At 50.8% G+C, this 20,117-nt stretch overlaps 1 protein-coding gene across 4 annotated transcripts in view; it reads right to left on the bottom strand.

Annotated features, from left to right (window-relative positions):
* The window catches only part of TNRC6C (trinucleotide repeat containing adaptor 6C), a 143,965-nt gene that overhangs the window by 63,446 nt on the left and 60,402 nt on the right, over positions 1-20,117 (bottom strand). For 2 of the 4 annotated variants that reach the window (XM_086688175.1, XM_086688178.1), the window contains exon 4: positions 13,814-14,140. The exons of 1 other annotated variant lie outside the window; for it this stretch is intronic. In XM_086688175.1, the coding sequence (XP_086544301.1) occupies positions 13,814-14,140 (327 nt within the window). The remainder of the gene's footprint in view (positions 1-13,813; positions 14,141-20,117) is intronic. One more of the 4 variants, XM_086688177.1, reaches the window with a different exon arrangement.

Raw genomic sequence — 20,117 nt, 5'->3', positions numbered from 1 at the left:
CCTCTAGGCTGTAGATTCTGACAAGACAAGGACGGCCCAGTTTTTTCCTCCCGTGTTCGGCAGAGCATCTGACACGATTACAATTAGCAGTAAAAAAGTTTACATTTACAAAAAGTTGGAACTGACATTAGAAATCTACAACGATCGATCGCCTCTCGGCCTTTTGGCTAAGATCAAACGTAGACATCTACAACGGACACGTAGTTTCCTTCAAAGGTGGGTCCTGGAGTGAAGAAGTCTGGGGCAACACCGTTCTACTTAAAACAAAGCAAACTGCTGGGCCGTGTATGCCCTCCCCCACCGCCCCGCCGCCTGTACGGTCTCCCCCCCGGGTCCCCCTGGGTCCCAGACAAGCTGCGGGCTCTGGGGCACCTTGTGGCCTGGCACACCTCCCGTCCCCATGTCGGTTTCAGCCGCAGCTGCTGACATTTCACGTCTGGCCTGCCATCACTGGGCACACTGCTCCTCCCTCCTCCTCCTTTCTGCTAGTTCAGGGGCTCTTCCGTTTCTTACTTCTTGGTCCTTCAACAACATCAGAATAAACTAGGTCTCCAAAAATTAATTCAGTGGCAGTACGTGGAGACCGACAGTACATAAAAAGTACCTAAAAAGTAAAACAGAAGGTATTCTTGTGTTTCCAAGGGCAGGTTCTAGGTATTTCTCTGAAAATTACAAGTGCAAAAATAAATACATAAAAAAACTAAAGGGGTCTCTGGGTGGCTCAGTTGGTTGAGCATCCGATTCTTTTTTTTTTTTTTTTAACTTTCTTGGAAAAAGCTTGTTTATTTATTTTCAGGGGGGAGGTGGTGGTGGGAGAGTCCCAAGCAGACTCCACACGGTCAGTGCAGAGCCTGATGTGGATGGACCTCGGTCTCATGAACTGCAAGATCATGACCTGCGCCAAAATCAAGAGTTGGACGCGTAACCGGCCGAGGCACCCAGGTGCCCTGAGTGTCCAACTTCCACGAGGAGCATGGAACCTGCTTGAGATTCTCTTTTTCTTTCTCTTTCTCTGTCTCTGTCTCTCTCTGTCTCTTTCTCCCTCCCTCCCTCCCTCCGCCCCTCTCCCAGCTTGCATGGTCTCTCACTTTCTCATTAAAAAAAAAAAAAAAAAAAAAAAAAAAAAAAAAAAAAAGCCGGGACTAAACATCACACCGAGCTATCGTTTTACTGTCAGAAACAATTCTGAAGTAGCGAACCCTCTCATTTTACTTTCCATTCAAGGAAGTGGCATCAACAGACACAGACAGGGCTGCGCGGCCGGCTCAGTCGGTGGATCGTGAGATTCTTCATCCTGGGGTTGTGAGTTCGAGCCCCACACTGGGCACAGAGATTACGAAATAAATAAAATAAAACTTAAAAAAATACACAGAGTTCAACTGCTATAAAGGGCATTATTGGGACAACTGGTGAAATTCAAGTGTATTAAATTCAGGTACACTAGCTAATGGGATTATGCCAAAGTTAAAGGTCCTAAATCTATCATTACACTGTGGCTGTAGAAGAGAGCATCTCTGTACACAGCAGCCATTGAAGGGCCGTGATGCCTGCAGTTTACTTCCGAATGCTGCGCCAACAAAACAAATAAATGAGCACATGTGGGAAGCGAGACCCACGCAGGATGGCCAACAGAAAGCCCAACGTCAACCCACAGAGCAAAGATTAGTAACGCGTTCCTCCTGTACTTTTTATATCAAAAATAAACAAGAGTTCTCGTTTGCTGCACATCAGCAAGTTGGGAACGCGCAGCCTCTTGTCAAAGACATGTGAGTTTCAGAATGCCAGCCACTCTGCCAGGAGAGGGCCGGGAGTCTGTTCGGCACCAAAGGTGGTGCCCTGGGCCCTGTTTCCCGAGGCAGCAGCACTGCTGAGACGGCCCTGTTTGGGGCGTCAGGTCTATGGAAACCTCACCGAGCCCACACGAGCTGACCTGGCTCAAAACCCAGAGTGCAAGAAGGAACGACCGCGGCCCTGAGACGGCCCCTTCCGGCAGGTGAGACCCCACCCCGCCCACACCCACCACACGTGTGAGACCTGGGACCCAGGCCTGGATCGTCGGTAGAGGACACTCGCGTCAGGCTGTAGAGCAAATATTAGAACTAGAACACTGGGATTTCTTCCTTACCTTCTATGCTAAAAAATAAAACCAAATGCTAATTTTTCTCCATCCTCCACTTTGGTGGCCGTAGCTGAGGCTAAGACAGTAACGATAATCTAACCTGAGGGCCTTGCCGTGGGAGATGGGGACAGGGAGTGATATTTAGCTGGCAGAGTTAACAGGACCTACAGAAAGACTGGACATGTGGGGAGCGGGACAGGAGGACTCAAGAGTGAAGCCCAGATCTGGGGTTTGGGCGCTGAGCTCGGGAGCACTGGAGTAAGAGCAGTTCTGAGAAGGGGGAGGAGGAAGGGAGATGACGGTGCAGACTCAGCAGGGAGTCTGGGGTGCTCGCGAGACATCCAGGCAGATCCGCCCCAAAGTCCGGGGAGAAATCAGCCAGGAGCTCAGATGTGCGTGGTTCAGCTCATCAGCACAGGGCGTGTCCTTGTCCCCTCTGTCTCCGCGTGGACGGGGGGCGACGCTGCCGGTGCTTTATCTAGCTCTTTAAAAGGCCACCAGTGCCACTCCTGTCTCCTCTCCATGCCCGTCAGCCTCCTCAACAGCCCAGCCGAGTGGGAGCCGCATCTAACAGGCGCCGTCCCTGAGCAGTATCCCCTTCCTCAACAGCGAGAACACGTCCGCAGGTGGCACACGCCAGGAGACAAGTGCTCGCGACTCAGAGGTGAGCCGAACGTTCCAGAACCAGGCATGAACAGCGGGAAGGGGCAGAAAAGAGTGAGAAGGCCGGGGGAGAAGAGCACGAGGAAGGGAGAGATGAAAGCAGATGAAGAAATGTCTCAGAAGCGACTTTGAAGAGTGTTCCAGAGAACGGCGCACGCCCTGCACTCCTGCACGGAGAGGACAAAGGAGAGGGCCTGCTCGGTCCCCAGCGCTGCCCGAAAAGCCTGCATCCACTCGCAGCGAGGGCCTGTGTCCCCAACACTGCAAAGACCGGCGGTCTTTACACACGCAGCTCTTCGGAGGGGCCGAAGAGGAGGCTAACAAGTTAACGTGCTACTCGCTATCAACGGTGTTATTACTTACTACGTAGGCTGCTACAAATAGTTTCTATTTAAATGTCTTTAGTTGTAATGAAAACGGTGGATAAGGAACAAAATGAAAGGGACAATTATGATGATGTTTTTCATTGTAATTAAACTTTCAGATCTCCAAACTAATATAAGTATTTATCTAAGAAAAGTACTTTTGTGGGCGCGACTTACATTAAACACATAAAAACCAAGAAGTTAAGGATGAGTAGTAACAATCCCTCTATGCTGTAGGGCTACGCTTCTGATTTTTTTGGCCCTATTCCTTGATGCTCCCAGTTCTGGTACATTCCCAGTGCCCTAGGAGTGTTCTTATTTTTTAAAAGATTAAAAAAAAATTTTTTTTTGATGTTTATTTATTTATGAGAGAGAGAGAGAGAGCAAGAGCTGGGGAGGGGCGGAGAGAGAGAGAGGGAAACACAGAATCCGAAGCAGGCTCCAGGCTCTGAGCTGTCAGCACAGGCCCAACACGGGGCTTGAACTCACGAACCATGAGATCATGATCTGAGCCCAAGTCCAAAGGTTAACAGACTGAGCCACCCAGGTGCCCCTAAAAGATTTTTTTTAATGTTTACTTGTTTTTGAGAGAGACAGAAAGACACGGTGTGAGCAGGGGAGGAGCAGAGAGGGAGGGAGACGCAGAATCCGCAGCAGGCTCCAGGCTCCCAGTGGTCAGCACAGAGCCCGACGCGGGGCTCGAACCCACGAACTGCGAGATCGTGACCCGAGCCAAAGTCGGACGCTTAAGCGGCTGAGCCACCCAGGCGCCCCATCCCGGGAGCGTTCTTTCAAACGTCTCTCTGTATAGGGCAGGGCCCCGTATCACACCTGTCTGCATGCAACCCCCATCACAGTGTCCTCAGCCACTGCTCCCTTAGACAGACACGTCTAGCTGAGCACACCTGCTTCCCAGGCCCACCTGATGGGCTTACAGGGACTCCTCAGGTGAACGGACCCGGTGTCTTCAAGAAGAGGACCTTGTGCCGTGACAGAGGCAGGCACAGGACACACAGGCTCCATTCCTTCGCTACTTTTCCCTTATTTTCCTTATTCCACTTGTATCTTGTTTCCTCATTTTTTTCCCCCTGCTCAAGAAGTTTTACGAGGAGAATCATGTCCTATTGCTTCAATGTTAAAAAACACCAACAGTTCGGACATAAAAACGTGTTCAGAAGCCCGAAAGGTCTCAAAAACTAAAAAGCAAAAAGTTATGATTTTAACGCCACGGTTACGGTTTTCAACTAAAGACTTGTTTTGAAAACACCACGCACCGCAGCCTTCTTAGCGCAGCGCTAAAGACAGCACAAGCGCCCAGACACAAGCAGGAGAGCTGACATCGCCAACACACGAGGTGTGACGCCCTGAGCCACTTTGGAAAATCAGGCCAGACTCACTCGCCGCTGTCCCTTCCCCACGAGGATGCCTCTGAAATCTGTGGGCCTCTGAGGAGCACAGTTTGAGCAGCTCTGTCCCAGGGATCCCTAACTGTGTCTCCCCTCCCTGTCCTCCTGCCGTCACCACGGCCACGGTCTTTATCAGTAGCCTGCCACCTCCAGCGCTGCTGCCACGCACTCTTTTTCTCTTTCAGTTTTTTAGAGAGAGACAGAGAGAGAGAAAGTGTGTGCACAAGCGGGGGGTGGGGTTAGGGGAGGAGGGAGAGAGAGAATCTTAAGCTGGTTCCATGCTCAGCACGGAGCCCTACATGCGGCCCCATCCCACAACCCTGGGATCATGACCTGAGCCGAAATCAAGAGTCCACCGCTCAACCGACTGAGCCACCCAGGTGCCCCCACGACATATTCTGACAATTTATTCCAAAAATGAAAATGTAAAAAGGCCGTCATTCTCTTTATGTTGAAGGCACACCATTCTTCCTAAGAAAACTTTCTGACTTCAACAATATTTGAATAACGTGCTTCTCATAAACCAAAGTTCACAGAGGGAATTATGCAAAGAAGAATCTGTGAAGTGACTGGCTTCCTAGGAGCGGGATTTTGAAGTGAAAGAGAGCCGTGAAGCGAAGCGAGACCGTATTCTCTTACAGGTATTCTAGACTCTCCTGCGTCGCCCAGGGGCTCTGGAAGGCTAACGCACCTGTGATCATAAGTCTGAGAGAGAGTACAGAGTTGTCACAGCCGTAAGACAGCACATAGCACTTTGAAATTGCAAGCATCTCCACACACACTGAATTAACTGCACCTTAACAGATAATGTCCACCTCAGAGACGGGGAAACCTCTGTTTCAGAGAGCTCACACTTGGAAAAGCTGTTTCGGCTAACCAGCAGTAAGGGCTGAACTGAACCCTGCATCTAGTGCCCCTCTCACTCTACCATTCTATCAAACGAGTTCTCCCAAAAGAGCTGTAAAAAGAAAAATCGAATGAAGTTTGTCTATCACGTTAAAATCTCTTTTCTTCTGCCGTTAGCATTCTAAAAATACATCTCTATAAAAATCTAAGTAACGTAACTGCCTTAAGTGATTAAATTAAAACGGGTTACACAATAGCATGATTTAAAGAGAAAAGCCTCCTTTTTTTTTTTTAAATTCCAAAATGTTACCACACACACATAAGATCTTCAAGAATTTAACTCAGAACTTCCAGCAGCTGGAGTAAGCAACATCCTAATGAGGGATCAAATTCATCAGGCAGGGAAGCGCCGACACGGTTCACCCAGCAACGCGCAGAACGCTTCATCAGCACTAGCACTGAGCCACTGACAGCCCGCTGCTCGTTCTTCACCCCCAAAGTCCCCGGGACTGAAACGATCAAACAGCAAACCGTACATTATAGAAAGGAATTCCGAACGCTCTCCATGGCTGAAAATGTTTCCTAATGCTGACTGGTAACACACGGCGCCTGCCACTCGTCCTTCCAGGAGCGGGATGAACGGAACAACCGCGCTCGGCTTTTGACAACCAGAGCCGCCTCCCCTCCCACCGCCTTTCCCGTGCGCCAGGATGTCGTGGAGAAAGCGCTCTGAATCGACAATTCCATCTCGGGGCACAACTCTAAACGTTTCATCTGTCAACTTCCACAAATACAAGGAATTATGAAATGCAGAACAGAGTAAAAGGTTTACTGAGAACAACAGTCCAAGTGTCCACAACACTCAGCTTTTGGGCCTGTGCTTTCTGCAAAGAAATGGCTTGGGGGCAGGTTAGGGACCTATCGGCGCGGCAGGACCCAGGGCAGGCCGCTGGGCGCTCAGCAGCTCGGGGGAGGGAGCCGGCAGCGCTGGGGAGAGAGCCGCGGGAGCCCTCCGCCCCCGCCCCCGCCCCCGTCCCCGCAGCACGGCCACGGCCGAGGTGGCGCAGCGGGTGGCCACGACGCCATTTTATCCACTCGGGGCCCCGGGCGCAGAGCCGCGCCGCTCGCCTCCCCGCTCTCCCCGCTCGCTCGCGCCGAGCGCCGCCGGGGGTGGGGTACCTGCAGGCGCGGCCCGCCCGGGCCCGGAGACGCTGCCTCGCGAGCCGGCGGGGGCGCGCGGCTCCACCATGTCGGCCGCGCGCCGCCGGGACCCTCCCGCGCAGGCCTGCGGCCGGGCAACCTGCGGGCGCCCGCGGGGCCGGGGGCCGGCGATGCCCTTTCCGCGCCCTTTCCGCGCCGGGAGGTACCCGATTCATCCCCTGCCACGAGGGGGGAGGCACCCACCGAGGGATTTGAAAGCTCTGATTATCTAATTGCAGCTGACACTAAACCGATCTTCCTTCCTCTTTAAATTCTTTCGATTGTCACCCAACATTTGCACTTGAGGACCGGCTACGGCTATGGCTGCGGGGCGCACCACCGGGGGGCCCCTCTTCTGTTGTTTTGAAAGGCAGCCAGAAGAATAAGGCCTAGCGCCTACTGGCCGCGTGCAAATAAACGCTGTTCTTTCATAGTGCCTTTGTTTTCCGTTCCTTCCTCCTTCCCGCTTTCTCTAAACAACCCTGAAACATTTGGCATACCAACACTGGCGATAATATTCTAAACGAGTCCCATATGTAAACTGGCAAGGGTCCAACTTCTTAATTACTTTCCTGCCTCTATCTAAAAAAGATCTAAGTAGCAAACACTACCCTACTGCATATCAATCAAAGCCTCTGTTTATAAATGTACAAAGCAGCCACCAAAACAATACATTGTTCTGCCTTTAGCACAATGAAAAAGACTTTTTTTTCAAGCTCTCAAGTGTCTCGAGCTACAGTTATGTGGCAGACTTGCAAAAACATAGTCTGCCTAGAAAACCACATGACAAAATGACATCTTTCTGGAACCTGGATGGTGTGAATCACTGCATTTATCTACTACCACTCATCTTACCAGTTACAACTTTTGCCAATTGGCTAAATGAGCTCCCCTCCAAATTAATACATAAATTAAAAAATCCATTCCCCCCCCCCCCATTATTTTTTTAGAAGGCCAATGTTTTATTTCAGGACAAATGCTGTTTAAATAGGGAACCCGGAACCAAGGCTGGGGAACCCTGGCTTCTCCGTCTCGTCTCGTTTTGCAGGAGCCCCTCTCCAGCCCGGCAACTTGTATCTCTGTGGAAACCGCCCACGACGGAGGACTGGAGGGAGACCCAGCAAAAGCTCGGCTGGTTCTCGAACACAGGTCATTCTTTATCTCCACATGGCAAAGCACGGCGTCTGCCTCTGGAAGGTTCATAATGTCCCCTACACGTGTAACTGTTCCAAGGGGTCTTTGTCCGTACTGCCTCTTGACTGCCGCTCACCGACCACCAGATCGGGCCACTGGGCAGGCGATGGGCGCCGAGCCAACAGAGACGGGGCCGGCGAACAGATGTATTCCTAGCTAGAACCGCTGGGTCAGGGGACAGGACCACCTAGCGTGTTTATCAGTTCTCCCCAGCTGCCCTCCCCAGAGGCCGCACCAGTTCACATCCCTACCTGCAGCCAGTTGCCCACTGCCCCTCCCCACACTTCCACCTGCCGGGTGTGGCGGTTCCGGAGTCTCGCTGCGAAGACTAATAAACAAGTTAATACGTGTAAAGCACTTGGATCCGGCAAACAGTGAGCGCTCCCTCAATCGCCGGTGCCACAGTGACTACAATAGACTGTCAAGTTCTGGCAACTTGGTACGTGAAGAACGATGTAGCCCTGTTGTTTTCATCTTCGTTTATGTTTCCCGTGGCCACACGTAACCTTATCTCTCAATGCTCAGGACTCACTTGTAGTAGCTTCATGATCTGCCAGCCAACAATCTCTGCCCACTCTCCTACCGAACTGGTTTTTTTCCTCGTTGATTTATGGGAATGCTTGGTATTTCCTCTCAGGTTTTATTTATGGGTTCGTACAAAAATCTGTAACTTTTTTATACATAACTTTGTCGGCCTTTCTTTGCACGGCTTCTTGCTTGACAGAAACCTTCAGGCCACGATGTGGAAATATTCTCCTGTGTCGCCTCTGATGGTTCTCCCGTGCGTTTTGCGTGTGGCTTTCTAGCGCTCCGCTGACCGGGGCCACCGTTTCCCAGGAGTCTGTAAGGCCACGTCATGCTCACCTCGGTCTCCACGCATGCACGTGTCTGTCCGCAGTCTCTCCACTGCATCGCCTCTGTTCGTTTGTTTTGTCTTGCCCCAGTCACACACAGTTGTAATCAATTACTAGGGCATCATTAGCTCTACTGGGTGGTTCATTATTCTTTTCAAAAATGTTCTTGGGGGCACCTGGATGGCTCAGTCGGTTAAGCGTCCGACTTGGGCTCAGGTCATGAACTCATGGTTTGTGAGTTCGAGCCCTGCATCGGGCTCTCTGCTGTCAGCACAGAGCCCGCTCCAACTTCTTGTTGGAGATCCTCTGTCTCTCTCTGTCTACCCCTCTCTTCTCTCTCTCTCTCGAAAAGAAATGAAAACATTAAAAAAAAAAAAAAAAAGAATTTCTTGGCTTTTCTATTTATGTACGTTTACTCTCCTAGATGAACTTCCGAATCAGTCTATCAAGTTCGAAAAGTAATGTGCTGGGACAGCTCTGAATGTGGATTTGATGGGACTGGGTCATCACAGTAAGTTTGCTAGTTTATTGCTATACTCCCTGGCAGTCACCTTTCCAGCCCTGTCTCCTCTTGCTGACCCCGGCACGCTGCCCCCCGCCACGCGGAACCACCTTCATTACCCAACGAGGCTCTCCCTGCGCACAGGCTGCTCTATCGCCTTCCGGACGAATCCAAAACTCAGCTTGTGTCGCCTCCATCAGAAAGCCTTCCTTGGCGGGCGCCCATCCTCAGTCTGGGTTATTGCGCATGTGACACCCCGCCGTTATCTCCGACTGGGCACCCCACCCCACCTGGGCCTCCCTATACTTAGTAGGCATTCAATACGTGTTTTGCTCGATGACTTAATGCTAGAAGAAACTCTGGAAGGTCAGCCTCTTCTCCCTTGTCAGAGGCATACAAACGGCGTGTGGGACTGCTGCCTAAACATTCGGAGGGAGGAACAAAAGGAAAGAGACAGTGAAAAAGGATGAAGCCAGTGTATCGGTTTGTCAAAATACGGCAAAAACTGGCATTGCGATTTTTCCATATGAACAAGTGTGACAGATTAATGTAAATTACAAGGTGAATCATAACGAAACTTAAGAGCTGGACTGATCTACTGACATATCCTCTTCAGAAGCATGTGCAACATAAAGGACACGAATGAATTAAAAAATCACTGTCAGGCTGGGTCTCTCTCCATATGCTACCAGCGCCTTCTACACCAGTAGAGAAAACGTATCTACGCTTGCTGGGCTAAAACAAGTGTGACTTCGGCTTTCAACTCTTCAAAACGTTCCCATGTCTCCACCTCCACCGCTCACTGGTATCTGTAAATCCTTTCTGTGTACCGGATGGATGCGATCACTGTCCCTTACTCCAGCGAGGACTGCAACAGTCCCCTCCCCATGGAGGAGGCAGCACTCAGATGGGAGGCAACCAGGATGCTCATGAATTCTGGCAGGTTTGCACCGTGTGACTGTTTAAACCTAAGAGCTATGATAAAGGTGATTCAAAGTCCACCAATTCCTTCCAGGGATATGTAACCTTCTCTAATCTTTGCCAATCACACTAAACCTTTTTTTTTCTTTTTTATCTATTTTGAGAGGGGGAGAGAGAGAGGGATCGTGTGTGCACATGCACGCACGCAAGCAGGGGACAGGTAAGAGAGAGGGAGAGAGAATCCTAAGCATGCTCTGCACTATCAACACAGGGCCCGACACGGGGCTCGATCCCACGACCATGAGATCATATCCTGAGCCGAGATCAAGAGTTGGACGCCTCACCGCCTGAGTCACCCGGGTGCCCCCCCACGAAACCTTTTGGGGGAAGAAGGGTCCACATACTGATACACCTTGTATGTGTGTATTAATTTTTGTGCTGGGCTGAAATAACCCCTTTCCACTTTTCTTTTCACGAGAAACGGTCTGCTCTTAAAATCTGAAGGGTAAGTCACGTACCCACTCCCTGCTTGGGTAATTCAATCTTAGTTCCCTGACCGAAGCTTCTTTATGTTTTAACTTAACTTACAGTTGGAGGAATGGAATAATGAGTGAAACCGCGTTGTTCATTTTCACGCAGGTGTGGCTGCGGAGTGGAAACCTGCTTACCCAGAACGAAACACGACGACGATCTACGTGTTACTTAAAATAGAAGTTACACGAACTTTTACTTGAAGCAGCATCTAGGAAAGTTTCAAATGCACCAAGAAAACGTGGCCACTCTTCTGGATTTCACCTGGATATGAATTCAGTGCATAATACGCACCATGAAAAAGAAAAGTTTACAGAACGCTTCATCTCTAGCAAGGTCAGCTAAAATTTCAAAATGTACGCAGGTCACAGAGGGACGAGAGAGCTTTCTTGTGCTGTTGCAGAATTTACTCATTTAAAGATTTTGCGAGTTTAAAAAACGACTGCTGCCCCATCGTAGCGTTTCAAAGATGGGCACATACTTGCTGCACTTATGGAGCACTTACTGTATACAAGGCCCTGTGCCGCACGTGAAGCAAATATCTCACCCTCAAGAGTCCTGTGAAGTAGGGGTCCCCCCATGTCACAGGTGAGGGCTCGAATAGGCAGTGAAAGCGGCTTGGTCGAAGTCACACAGGAGGTCACAGGTCTGGAAACGTTATCAGGCCCGGGGCCTGCAAGCCTGTGTCCTGACCGTGCTGCTGCTGCTTCCTGGCCAAACCCTGTGCTGGTGCCTGAGCAACACGGGGCACGGTGCCAGCGGTGCCTCTGCTGACAAAATCAAGCAAGCGCTCTGGAGCCAGTGTTTGAGTCAGAGATTAAAGGGAAGGGACCTTAGCAACTAGAGGTCCCGAGAGTCTCAGACTTCTGATTTTAGGGGGGAATGAAGTCCTAGCTGGGGGTGTGACCCATGCCAGCTGCCAGGCCTTCCCCCTGGTGCAGAGCTCTTTCCATCCAAAGGAAAGTGAGAAGCTTTCTTTTAAAAAGAAAAATTTTTTAAGTTTATATATTTTGAGAGAGAGAGAGAGAGAGAGAGAGACAGAGAGACAGAGAGAATCCCAAGCGGGCTCTGTGCTGTCAGTGCAGAGCCCAATGTGGGGCTCAAACTCATGAACCGTGGGATCATGACTTGAGCTGAAGTCGGACACTTTACCGACTGAGCCACCCAGATGTTCAAGAAGGTTTCTTTAGAGGGTACTTTCAATTTGATAGAGAGGTGAGACTCTTACAATTAGCCAGCAAACCATGTGGGCTGCACTGTGTGCCAGAAGGGGAGGCTGTGCGTGCAGACGAGGAACAGAGAGAGTGGGGGGAGGGAAGGGGCTTCGTGGGGGCGGGGCGGCAGCGGCCTGGGCAGGCAGGAAGGAAGGAGGGAAGAGACGAGAGGCGATCTGGCGGACACAGGGCTGGTTAGGGTGGGAAGCGGCCACGCGGACTAGGAGGGGCAGCACGGACTGGACAAGACGGGAAGGGCTGTGGCAGCCTGGGGAAAGCCAGACCCTGTGCAGCAGGAGCTGGGGAAGCAGGACAGGTTTTGAGGGGACCCGAACCAGTCAGAAAGGTTCGTCTGGCTACAGGACCAGCAACTGGCGGGAAAGAGAAGCGCTCGGTGTAAAAGGAAGACCTCTGCTCAGGAGCCATAAGGCTGCCATTTCTTAGCTTACTGACAGAGTACAGACTGATTCCATGTTCTGAGCGGTTTTACAGAAAATGCGGATTTATTGAGTCTTCTCTTTTTTTCTAAAGCATAATAAACTGGAAATAGCTTTCTGGAGAAGGGTATTTGCAGAGGCAAATAAGCCAAGGAGACACCAGCGGCAGCTTTTGCACCAACGGCATTTGAAGAGTACCCGGACGCAATACTTCCAACGAATCCTGTGGCAACAGGACAAGCCCTGAAGACAGCAGGTGTTACGCTTCTTGTCCAGGTTCTCAAACTAAGCATCTTCAGCTGATACACCAAGCTGTTTAGGGACAGCCACGCGCTCCCTGTGTGTGTTAAGACTGTCCAGAGGACCACCCTTCAGCGTAGAAAGAATGGTGCTCGATTATATAATTGCTTGCGGCGAAGCAGACGGGACTATATTCCTGGCCAATGACTATATTTGATCATTTCTTTTCCTCCTTGCTTTTTGCTGACAATCACTGACCTACATCCCCTCTCCTGGGAATTTAGCAGGTAAGAGTCGGGACTATTTGAAGGGACGTGGCAAAGTGGTCTAAAAAGATTTGTTTCAAATGTATCACAAAGTCGGAGTTTTGTGAAATACTCCTAGAGATACTTTTAAGCCATGTTGGAATTATTCTCCATGTTAAAAGGCAGCACACGAAAGAAAACATTAATATACCTTGTGACATGTTTCTTTTAAATTCCAATCTAGCACAAGAAGCCTCCTTGCTTCTCTAATTACAGACGTGAATTTCACTGCCATCAGCAAATATGGTTTCCATGCTAGAACGAGTGCCAACCGTTAAGTCATTGGAAGTGGAAAGATTCAAGAAAATAACGAGAAATGTGGCCGTTGAGCACATGTACTTTGCTCTCTTCCAAAAATTTCTGAAACGTCAGTAAAGAAGTGGTTTAAGTCTGAGTCCACCAGTAAGGGCAAGAAGGCGGGACGAGGAGAGAGAGGCGATGAGAGCTGCCAGCAGTCTGAAGGCTGGAGAGCCAACGGACGGGTGGCGCTTGCTCTGGGAGCCAAGAGAAAGCCGGTGTCCAACTGCAGGCAAGGACGCCGGCAAGGAGCGGGACCCTGGACGCCGCGGGGGCCGAGCCCGAGGTCTGACAGCTTTGGCTCAAAGTGTCTGAACGAGTTCGAGAGCCTCACCCCCGACACAGCGGGCCCACCCCGGGGCAGCCTGGTGGCCGGGAAGGAAGGGTTACTGAAGGACCCTCCCCGCGGCCTTCTCCGCACCTGCTGTCACAGACTTACGAGGACTCACGTGCAGACCTTTGGCTTCTGGGGAGAAACGGACTCGGCTGACGGAGCTAATGCCATCTCAAGACATATGAGGAACCATACGGAGAAGAAGGCGAAAACAGAACCCAACTTTAAGGTCCGATACAAACGCATCTGGCTAGCCGGCTGTCTCACGCTGTTACACGTACACCGTGAACGGGGACCAAACTACGTCTCTCTGACGAGCGGGCAGCAAGGCTGAAATGGCGCACCGTGGTCAGGTGAAAGGAATGCCTCCCTCTGAGTATTTTACCTGCTTGGAGCTTACTGGGGTGCTGCTGCGCTCCGGCTCCAGGGAGGGGAGGAGGGCTTACGCCTGCGGGCCCAGCACCCTGGGTCGGGCTCACGCTGGCCAGAGCCCCGGCAGGCAACGGCTGGCCTCTCTTTAACAGCTGCTTCTGTTCTTGCTGGCGGAAGCGTGGAGGCACCTCGCGAGGCAGGTAACGGGGCGCAGCCGGCTGCTGGCTGCTGGCGGACGCACGTTTGCCATTGCCGCCGCTCGGCAGGGCGCTGGTGCAAACGCTGGCGGCGGTACCGGCAGGCTGGGGCTGGCTCGAGCAGGTCTTGGGAGGTTCTGGCACTGCAAAGGACAAAACGGAAAGAACCCAGAACTTTAGTAGCCCTCCTGAAGCCCCAACCCAAACCAAGGAAGACAAAGCAAAAACCGAGAAGGAAAGGGTCGACGTCGCGCCCGGGAAACGGAACTGGACTGAAGTCCAGGGTGTCAGGCGCGAGACCCGGTTTTCTTACAGACTAACTGGAATTCGGAGCAGCAGGCTTTGGGCCCCGGGTGCCTCGTCTGTGACGTGGGCGATCCCGTTAGGCCGGAGCAGCGGCTCACACCTCGGCTTCGTCAGACTCCACGCAGGGCCGATGAAGGCCCCAGGCCTGCCCCCCACACCCCTTCCAGGGAATTCAGCAGGGTGGAGCGAGGAGGGGGACTTTGCATTTCTGACAAGGTTCCGCGCAACTCTGATCCGATGCTGGTGGTCCCGGGACCACTCTTTGAGAACCACTGCTCTTGGCGTTTTTTTCAAAATTAAGGGATTTTTGTTTTAATTCTGATGACCACCCCCCACCCCCACCCCCACCCCCACGCATCCTGCGTTATCCGAATAATTGAAGCATTGGTGGAGCTATCAATATCAATAGCACTGAGTGCACTCCGTTAAAGATTTACTTGAAAAGAATGCAAGTGGACTAACGTGCAAATGATGCATTTGAATTAAGCGGAAGCCAAAATGCCATCTGGGTGTTGCACAAACAGAAGCTCCACAGTAATTTCAACAGAAACAAGGAGCGGGAGAGCGGAGCGGAGTGGTGACCCTGACAGTAACCAGCAGGCCAAATGCAAAGGAGATCTGCGTAGTCACCTGCACTCCTAAGGGAGCACAGACGCATCAAATGCAAAGAATCTGAGCCTCAAAAGTCATTCCCATCTTGAACCTGAAACGCTAATATCCGAGACATTACATTTACCTTGTTATTTGAAAAAAAAAAAAAAAAAAATTTTTTTTTTTCTACGTAATTTGTAAATGTCTTTGTGCAAAACGCGTTTATACCTAGTTTGGTGTATATCTTAAGCGTGTAACAGTATGAAACGATGCCTGGTCCACACTGCGGGGAACACAAGCCGTTCCTGTCGGCCTTTACACCACCCACACCGGGGGGGGGGGGGGGGGGCTTCCCACGGGTGCACCCGGCGCCCTGTGCCGTCTGCACCGTCTGTGTCCACAAGGCCTCGGTCCACTGTTTTTCGGTCGTGCTGCCCAGCAAACCCTTAATCCTAGATGAAGCCACTGTCCACTCTCCACTCCTGACTCAGATCACAGCCAGGTAGTCTGGTGTCATTACGAGTTTACATCCCTAACTGAGGACACCCTCAGTGCTCCCCGGCCCTCCTACAATTTCCTGGGTCTGCCTGGCCCCACTGCTGTCAATGACTCACTCAAAGACCTTGCACTCTGGAGCGGATGATGAAGTCGGACTTTACTTTCCAGAAGAAATAAAAGCCGTGAGGCAAAACCTTCAAGTTTCTGCCACGACAAACACACGAGCATCACACTGTTCTCCGTCTCATGCTTCTGATCTCCCACCTGAGGCAAATACTGTATTTCACCAATTTTAAGACTTAAATGCCTTCAGATGTGAAAAGCATTTACACTGGGATGTGTCTTACTGTTGATGACAGGTCACTCAACTGGCAGTGTTTTTTCCTTCTTGGCACGTGAATACTGGCGCATCCCACAATGAATGGTTTTGGAGAGACAACTGCAAGATGCTGCCCTCCGGCGGTTCCCATCTCGGGGACTTCGTGTGCTTTGGGTCTTAAGCCCCGGACACCCTCCAGAGCAAACACAAAGCCCCGAAGCTTAAGAGTGAGGCTCTGATTGATTCTTTGTTTTGTAAACACAAGTAGGCAAGAGAAGAGATCTAGCCACTTGGGTTTGTGTGGAGAGTGGAGGAAAGCACATGTGCAACTTCTAAGTTGCCCAGGGATTGTGTGTGTGGCCGCTCTCTGCAACGAACTCCTCCTCGTCCCAAATCTCCACCACTGTCAAAGACGGCGACCACCACCACCCTCCTCGGCCCCAATCCCACCTCCCCATTTGTTGCCTCCCCTTCTGTCCAAACTTCTCGGAGGGCCTGTCGGAGCCTCCTCGTGCTGCCTCCTCACCCACCGCTGGCCCTTCCCCAGCCCATCTTGCCCTCTACTTTGCGGAAATGACGATCATTCGGCACTTCCTTGATGCTAACATCCAATGCCACGTTCTGAGCTGTCTTCTCCACCTCTCCATTGTCTTCTGCAGTGATGGTCGCTTTGGCCACCCGAAGACACCCTCCTCCTCGGCCTCCATGGCTCTCAAAGTCCTCGCTTGGATTCCTGCTGGCCTCTCGGGCCACTCCTTCCCGCTCCCCCTGGGGGCTTCTTCTTCTGCCCTTCCTTAAGGTTTTGTTGCAGACTCTCTCTGCTCAGACACTCATCGTGGGTCATCCCGTGTGCACCCATCAGCCCTGTGCTCACCATCCGAGCCCCCTGTGACTTCCAGAGATCTACACCTGGCGGTCTTACAGGCACTTCAAACTCAGCATGCTCCCGGTATTCATCAGCTTCCTCACTCACTTTTCTTCGGAGTTTTGCAATCACGCTCTTGGCCTGTGGCTCTGTGCTGGAAACCTGGGCTCCGCCCTTGGTTCTTCCCTTAATCCACCCCAACCTACCATGAGCCAACCACCAAACCTTGACATTCATAGTTTATCTTAAATGTTCCTTCTAAGTGCCCATCAAGCTCATCTGCCTGTTTCCGTTCCTATTGCCCTGACCAGAGCCTGGAGGACTCATCTGGACACTACAAGAGCTTGTCTGTTTCTTTTTCTTTAAGTAAGTAAGTATGTACGTATACATACATGTATTTAGAGAGGGGAGGGGCAGAGAGAGAGAGAGAGAGAGAGAGAGAGAGAGAGAGAGAATCCCAAGCAGGCTTCCGCACCGTCCGCGTGGAGCCCGATGTGGGGCTCGATCGCATGAACGGTGAGATCACGACTTGAGTCAAAACCAAATCAGGTGCATAGCCGACTGAGCCGCCCAGGCACCTCTAGACTGCTTACTATTGGGCCTGTCTCCCCGCATCTGATGTCAGCACGGTGCCTGACACACAGGAAGTGCTCAACAAACACTAAAGGACTTGACTGTTTTTCTTGAACACACACTGAAGTTAAAAAGCAATGTAGAAATCGCAGAATATAAAGAATATTCAGAATATAAAGACCATGCAACGGAAAAAGTGCCAAACTGGAATGCCAAAGCCCTGGATTTCAGGCCACCTACCCCATAGTGTGTATGATCCTGCTCAAGAAGTTTACTATCCCTGGAGCTCAGTTTCCTCACCTGGAAATGAAAAGTTTAGACCAGCTGACTCTCTAAGGTTTTACTCTGTGAGGACTGTTGCTTCAGAGTCCACTGAATGTCTCTACTGATGCCCGGCCCCTCTTTGCTCCTAGTTAGTTCCCTGGCCTTGGTACAGACATGGAATGTTTTTATAATTATTTAGATCTGAAGATTATTCACAAAAGCACAGGAGATGAATATCCATTCTGTCTTTCCTTTTTTGAAAAGAAACCTATAAAACCTATTATAGGTTGATTTTTAAACATAGGGGCCTTCACACGTATTTTTTTCTGACATGGGCCTTTAGCCAATGAAAATAGCAGAAGTTCCTAAGTATTTACCCCAATGAGAGGAGGAAAACTTCTATCTACACAAACATTCACAGGAGTGTTCAGAGCAGTTTTATTCCTAATTGCCCCAAAGGGGAAGCAACCCAGATGTCCTTCAATAGGTGATGGATGAGCGAACTGGTACAACCACACAATGGAAAATTAGCATTTAAAGGAAATGAGCTATGGGGTGCCTGGTTGTCTCAGTTAAGAGTTTGCCTCTTGATTTCTGCTTAGGTCATGGTCTCCACAGTCTCCTGGTTCTTGGGATGAGACGTAGGGTTCTGCAGTGACAACATGGGAGCCTGCTTGGGATTCTCTCTCTCTCTCTCTCTCTCTCTCTCTCTCTCTCTCTCTCTCTCTCTCTCTCCCCCTCCCTCCCTCCCTCTGCCCCTCCCCGCTCACACTGTCATGCGCAAGCTCTCTTTCTCTCAAAAGAAATAAACTTAAAAAAAAAAAAAAAAAAAAAGAAATGAGTTACCAAACCTTGAAGAGAATCATACACACAAATTGCCAAGTAAAAGAAGCCGGTCTGAAAAGGCTTCGCACTATAGGATGCCTACTAGGTGACGTTCTGCAAAAGGCAGAACTATGGCGACAGTAAAATATCTGCGGGCGACAAGGGCCTGAGGAGGGCGGGAGGGACGAGGAGGCGGAGCACAGGGGACTTGCAGGGCAGGGAACAGGATGACACAGTCATCGTGGACACGTGACATTACGCACTTGCCTAATTCCGCTCGAAGCGTCCAACACTCAAATGGAAACTGCGGACTTCAGTCGCCAGTAACGCATCGACGCTGGCTCACCGACTGCAACGAACGCCCCACACCGAGGCGGACGTTCCTCACAGCAGAAACTGAGGATGTGCTGGGGTGGGCGGAGGGAGCATTACGGGAACTCTCTGTACTTTCTGCTCAATCTTTCCATAGACCCAAAACTGCTCTAAAAAACAAGGCCTACTGGGACCCCTCCGTGCATCGATGGTGACAATGCGAGCTGTGCAACCACTGTGGAAAAGAGTACGGGGCATCCTCGAAAAATGAAAGACAGAACCGCCCTAGGATCCGCTAATTCCACTACTGGGCATACGCCCAAAGAAAAGGAAACATTAACTTGAAAAGATACGCGAACGCTGCGCTGACTGCAGCGTTATTTACAATAGCCAAGATTCGGAACCAGCCCCAGGGTCCACTGGTAAGCGAATGGGTAAAGATGATGTGGTACGAATACACGCGCACACACACGCGCACACACACACACACACACACACGCAGAGGAATGGCACTCGGCCACAGAACACAATGAGATCTTACTGTTTGTGACAACACGGGTGGATCTAGGGGTATAATGCTAAATGAAAGAAGTCAGAGAAAGACAAACACCGTATGACTTCACTCATATGTGGAATTTAAGAAACAAAACAATCAGAGACAAAGAGACTCTTAAATACAGAGAACAAACCGGTGGCTCCCAGAGGGGATGAGGGTGGGGGGTTGGGGAGAAATAGGTGAAGGGGATGAAGAGCACACTTAGGGGGCGCCTGGGGCGCTCAGTTGGTTAAGCGTCCGACTTCTGCCCAGGTCATGGTCTCGCGGTCTATGAGTTCGAGCCCCGCGTCGGGCTCTATGCTGATGGCTCAGAGCCTGGAGCTGCTTTGGATTCTGTGTCTCCCTCTCTCTCTGCTCCCTCCCCAACCTGTGCTCTCTCTACGTCTCTCAAAAAATAAATAAACGTAAAAAAAAAAAAATAAGAGCACACTTAGGATGAGCACAGAGTCATGCACAGCATTGCTGAATCGTTACAGTACTTCTCTCTGTCATCCAGCCTCTTCAAAGGATGGAAATGGAAGAAAACGTACCTGAACTCAAAACCTGATGGAGGGGCGCCTAGGTGGCTCGGTCAGTTAAGCACCCGACTCTTGATTTTGGCTCCCGTCATGATCTTACGGGTTGTGAGTTCAAACCTCACGTGAGGCTCTACGCTGACAGTGTGGAGCCCGCTTGGGACTCTCTCTCTCTCCCTCTGCCCCTCCCCCACTCTCTCTCTCAAGATAAATAAATATGAAAAAAATAAAACAAAGAAACCTGATGGAGACAACTGGCAAGGGCTCAGAAGCGAAGAACCCAAGCTGACGGGAACCTGAGAAGCCACCGTGTTCACCCTCACCCGCACAGACCCCAAGGGCCCAGGTGAGCTAATAACCAAGATGACACCAGCATCCTCGAGAGGAGAATTCTAATCTCTGACAGCCAGCCACAGCTCTGCCACTAACTACACTGTTAGTATCTTTCCGGAAAGATCAAAGGACAGATTCGGGGCTATTTTTCTTCAAAATATTT

This window comes from Puma concolor, chromosome E1, assembly GCF_028749965.1.
Source record: "Puma concolor isolate L17-30 chromosome E1, mPumCon1.1.hap2, whole genome shotgun sequence".
In the NCBI taxonomy this organism is placed as follows: domain Eukaryota; kingdom Metazoa; phylum Chordata; class Mammalia; order Carnivora; family Felidae; genus Puma; species Puma concolor.
This window is presented reverse-complemented; position numbering and strand designations above follow the sequence as displayed.